The 5449-nt window shown below is 40.7% G+C and overlaps 2 protein-coding genes across 12 annotated transcripts in view; one reads left to right on the forward strand and one right to left on the reverse strand.

The window, feature by feature from the left end:
- Positions 1-923: 923 nt before the first annotated feature.
- On the forward strand, positions 924-2879 carry phox2bb (paired like homeobox 2Bb). The gene is made up of 3 exons (XM_027002145.2): positions 924-1284; positions 1939-2126; positions 2295-2879. Exons 1-3 carry the CDS (start codon positions 1044-1046, stop codon positions 2718-2720), a joined length of 855 nt encoding a protein of 284 aa, XP_026857946.1. The 5' UTR covers positions 924-1043; the 3' UTR covers positions 2721-2879.
- Positions 2880-4130: 1251 nt separating this feature from the next.
- Positions 4131-5449, reverse strand: part of limch1b (LIM and calponin homology domains 1b) — a 65188-nt gene continuing 63869 nt past the window's right edge. For all 11 annotated transcript variants that reach the window (XM_035531966.1, XM_035531965.1, XM_035531974.1 and 8 more), the window contains one exon: positions 4131-5449. This exon is cut by the window's right edge and continues 527 nt beyond it. The gene's annotated coding sequence lies outside the window, so the exon portion shown is untranslated.

The following is a 5449-nucleotide window of genomic DNA, read 5'->3' on the forward strand; positions in this document are numbered from 1 at the left end:
CCAGTAAAAAAATAAATATTCTCATTAATAAATGTCTTATTAACGTCAAGTATTTATTATTATTATTATTATTATTATTATTATTATTATTATTATTATTACTTGTTCTTATCATTAAAATAAAAGAACAAAAGATTGTTGTCAAACCGCTGACTTTTCTTTCAGCGAATCACAGCTGTTTTGGATTCCTGATTTACTATTCAGGAAGGCTTGATGTGTCATAGTCTATGCATGCACTGAAACACTCTTGTACAGCCTGCTAAACTGAGCATGGGACATTCGCACTTTGCCGGCAACAGCAGGCTCCTAAACCCGAGCAATTCGGCCCAAAGAGGCAAATAAAACGGCAGAAGAGATAAGGAGAACTGGGAAGAGAGAAAGAGACAGGGACATGCTATCGAAAATTCAGCCCAAGGTGTACGTCGGTTAAAAGGCTTAAAAGCTTGGGGAAAATTGGATCAGGGAGAATCGTCACCCAACTTTCATTATTTCCAAGTGGTGTGATTGAATTAAAGGGCAAGATGGCGGTTTGAGCGGAGAGGGCTACGCGGCGGAGGGGGCCGGCGCGTAATGGCGGGGTATTAAATTCTAATTAGAGATGCAGGGGATCAATGATAGGGAGGTTGGACAGCCCGATCCCCCAGTGCCAGCCCAATAGACTGATGAGTTATTGTCATGTAAAAAAGCGCTAGCAATAAGACCCAAACGCTGTGCTATTGTCCAAGCGGAAAGAGCCAAGTTTATTATGAGGACTATATGCTCTAGAGACCTGGGGCTAGGCGGCTCCTTGGGAGGCTTTTCATAAAACAAGGCTCAGCTCCTATAAAGGAGGGCAGTTTTGGAGCAGGCGGCGAGCAGTGCACATCTACCACGGCACGAGCCTCCTTCAAACCAGTAAAAACTAAGCTCCCCAACTCCGCTAGCTTTTTGCGTTGCTTGTTTTATGTGCTGCTCGCCAATTTAATCCAATTTGAATTTGACGTTTGTGTGTGTATTTTTTTTTCTTTGGGAGTGCAGCTTTCATTCTACATTGAGCCTTTTCGATGTATAAAATGGAGTATTCTTACCTCAATTCCTCTGCCTACGAGTCCTGTATGGCCGGGATGGACACGTCGAGCCTGGCGTCAGCCTATGCGGACTTCAGCTCCTGTAGTCAGGCCAGTGGTTTTCAGTACAACCCGATCAGGACTACGTTTGGGGCCACCTCCGGGTGTCCATCGCTGACACCCGGCTCCTGTAGTCTGGGAACCTTGCGGGACCACCAGAGCAGCCCGTACGCCGCAGGTAAGCCCACAGCCAAATTTAGCACACCAGCTGAGAGTCGCAGGAATCTCAGCCCGGTATATAGGACGCCTTGATTGCATTTGAAAATGGAAATGTGTTTAGTATTTACCAAACGAAATTTGCTTACACAAATGAAAGAATTTATCACGTTAGAAGCGATTGCAGGCAAGAGGTAATTCAGTTACGGGGTTACACTATCCCAGTCACACCCTAACCGCCAACAAAATTATCTTAAGCTGCCAAAATGATAGGCATAATTTATTTACTTTGCGATGAGACATAAACCTTCGAAAATAATGAAATAACGAAGGACTTAAGCTCATTATTGACACTGGATTGAGGTTACAGTAGCAACTATGGAAGAGAATACAAGCATTTATGACAAGTTTCCAATCTTGACTCCAATAACATTCAATCAACTACGTTTCACAGATAACGAGATTACAACCGAATCAGGATTTTCGTAACATTATCTTTTATCACGATTTGACCTTATCGCATTCTAACTATTAGGCAAGGAGCCATATTTCCTTCAAAACTATATTTCGTTTTTAATCCATCAAATGTGAATCCATTTTAATCGCACTGCTTCAGAATCGTTTAGCAATCTTTTAGGGCTGTTTTCACATATCCATACTTTCTGTATTTTGACAGTTCCCTACAAGTTGTTCACCGACCACGGGGGTTTAAACGAGAAAAGAAAGCAGAGGCGTATCCGGACCACATTCACCAGCGCTCAACTGAAGGAGCTCGAGCGGGTTTTTGCTGAAACTCACTACCCAGACATTTATACACGAGAGGAGCTCGCCCTGAAAATCGATCTAACGGAGGCCAGAGTTCAGGTGCATATAGATGTAATAATGCCTCTTAGTTTTACAACTATATTTATATACCGAAAACCATTGAAATAAAATGATAATTCAAGTAGATTTACTTGCTATACTAGACATATGTAGTATTTAAGTTTTATTTTATCAGTGTGAGATGCTGAGTAGCTCTGATTTCTACAGGTGTGGTTCCAAAACAGACGCGCCAAATTTCGCAAACAAGAGCGCGCTGCTGCGGCTGCTGCAGCTGCAGCAAAGAATGGATCGGGAAAGAAATCAGATTCTAGAGAAGAGGACAGCAAAGAGGCCAAAGCTACCGACCCTGACAGCACAGGAGGACCTGGGCCAAACCCTAACCCTGCAACCAACTGCGGCGGACCAAGCCCAACCGCGGGTCAGGTTAACACTACCGGGAACGGGCCCGTTGAGCCAGTGAAGACGTCAGTGGCCGGTATGGGTGGTACTGCACCGAGTCAAGGCTGGCCTTCGGCTCCAGGCGCCATCACCTCTATCCCGGACTCTCTAGGGGGACCATTTGCTAGCGTATTGTCTTCTTTACAAAGACAGAATGGAGCCAAAGCCACTTTAGTAAAGACCAGCATGTTCTGAAAGAGTGGTCAACCGAGAAACAAAAACGACGGGTGAGAGATCCGAAGAAAAAAAACAACAACAACAAAAACTGATGACTGACTCGTAAAAAGGAGGAATGCCAAAAGAATAAAAGGGAGATCAGTTTGTCTGCTCACTGTTGTAAACATGAGGAGACCAGTGCTGGTCGCCATCTGACTTCTTTCGATGCCATTCGTTTACACAACAAGCTGGATAATTATATCATAAACTTAGCCCAAGCTATATCATATTTTCGTTTTTACGTCTATTTGGTTATAACTGAATAGCCGTGGTCGTCGATGCCATTTCTGATAGATGTAAGTAAACGATAGACTGCCTGGTGCGTCCCTGCAGCAAAGAGCATTCGCCATGGACTTGCGTCAACATAATGTCATCGCAACACGGCGCCATAGCTGTTTGTTTACACTGACTTGTAAGCGTTCCTGTACCGTAAGTTATATGTCTGTACCACAGATTACTGCCTCTTATATATATTTCTACCAAGCCTTAGAGCCAGGGGCTCTGAAAACATTCATCTAAATATTTATCGATCTACGGCAAATTATTACTTCAAATGGCACAAGTACATATTTCACTGTTGACAGGATTACGTAAACGTTTTGTGTGTCTTTCTACGGCTGTGTTTTTGTGGCTCAAATTGTATAGTGTTAATACGTAATTTCGTCCTAGATAAACATAGACCATATCGCCCCTTGTAGTTGAGTCTTTTTAATGTTTTACGAAGTTACCACTGGCAAATTATTTTGTGAAAAAGGGAATGGATGCAAGACATTGTATTTTTTTCGTTTCTCCTTTCTTTTCTGCATGTTGTCTTTTCCGTCCAATTTTATAATGATTTCATCTATTTTGTGAGCATAATATAACACGTTTTGTCCAGGATCTGAGAATTATTTATATGTAGGTAATGGATGCTTATATTTAAGAAGGAAATATTTCTACATGTGCACATAGTTTTTTCAGGTGTACCATTGACATGGTTGTTGATGATAAAAACAGTACCGATGAAAACGACAGTCCTGGTTCCTCTTCTGCGTGCCGAATTGAATACACAGTATAACATTTCAAAACGCATGTCATATTTCAAAAGAGATGTCAACTGTAATTGACAATTACACGAAAAACCTATATGGCTCATATAGTATACGATACTAAATAGCTGCTTCTATGCAATGCTCAGTTTCAGCACCTTGGACAGCGACGGAAATCGTGGACCCCCAAAAAAGGCCGGCGTTAAGAGTCATTCCCGTTTTATATAACCAGCTTCTCTTATAGTCATCCAAACATACATTTCCATTTCCTATTTAAAAAATTATTCAAAACGGATATTTGGGGGCTAAATCTGTCCAATAGGTCATATATTTGTTTAACAAACGGATCCAGAGTCAAGTAATCTTTTCAGCGTTTTATTTATAAACATAGAGTATACTGTAAAGCCATTGCATTCGAACATCAAAGTAGTCTATTCAGATAGTGTACACTGGAATATCACAATAAATATACCTTAGTATCATTTCCAAGGTAGCTATTTATCCTAGGCCATATCAAAGTCATCAGGTAATGCCTCCACTCTGTAGCAAACCTAAACATTTCAATAACTAATATAGCGTAAATAACTACTTGACCAGGCCACTGACTATAAGAAATCATGACAGCATATTTGTCCAAAAATCTTTGTGGGTGAAAATAAACGAATTTAATAAAAAGCTTTCGATATGTCCTTATGGTCAGGTACATACCATGGAATAACAGCAAGTAATTCCTATTGGTTAGTGTGGCAGCAAAGTAAATGGTTGATAGGCAGTTTATGGAGTGATTTTAAAACAAATATGACCACTGGTATTGCTAATGCTCCATTATGAAAACAAACATAAGGAAAACATAAGTCTAAAGTCTGGAGCTTGTTTTTGTGAAGTAATCTACACTAGCACAGAACATACATGTAATTGACGCTTTGCATGATGGAATTAACGGAAACTACAAGGTACAATTTCTTGCAATGCGGTCACACCAACATAGACCTGTTAAATGTCGCAGCTTCAAGCTTTTAAACATCAATGTGCAATTAGTTCAGCATTTTTTCCCCATTGCCAAAATAACAGTCAAATTATTTCTTCTTAACAAAAGGCAATCTTTGGATTTGAACTCTCAAGATGCTTTTGCCCCGTTTGTACATTGGCTCTCTTCACCCTAAGGCACATTGTTTCAATGCGACAACATTCTCTCTACTAATAAAGCAAAATGTCTTAAGACATCAATGACTAAGATGTGAACGGAGCCACCAGTACTGATGGAATTGCTTTTGTTACTTCAAAAGCAACCGCTATACATGCATTCACTTTATTGGGTCAAGCCAAGAAAGTATAACATGGTACATGAAGACACATCCTTCAGCTCACGAAATGGGTATCTATCGACCAGGGTTAGGTACGTTCACGGGTATGCTGTCCGCCATTATGTACACTGCTACAGAGAACGCAGCAGCACATATGTAAACTACGGCCTCTCTCCGCAGCCAGTTTGCAGGGAAATGCAGTTTGCGTTTCATAAGCTAGGTCTAAATTCTTATTTTACTATTATTGACAGATAGAAAAATAGTGGTCATTTGCGTGTCTCTTAAGCAGTTTTCATATTTCCAGCAGGTACATAATCTTAATTATTTTGGACAACTCAGATAATCGCAAGTCATAGTAACCATATAAAGCATTGGA

Source organism: Electrophorus electricus, chromosome 12 (genome assembly GCF_013358815.1).
Source record: "Electrophorus electricus isolate fEleEle1 chromosome 12, fEleEle1.pri, whole genome shotgun sequence".
NCBI lineage: Eukaryota > Metazoa > Chordata > Actinopteri > Gymnotiformes > Gymnotidae > Electrophorus > Electrophorus electricus.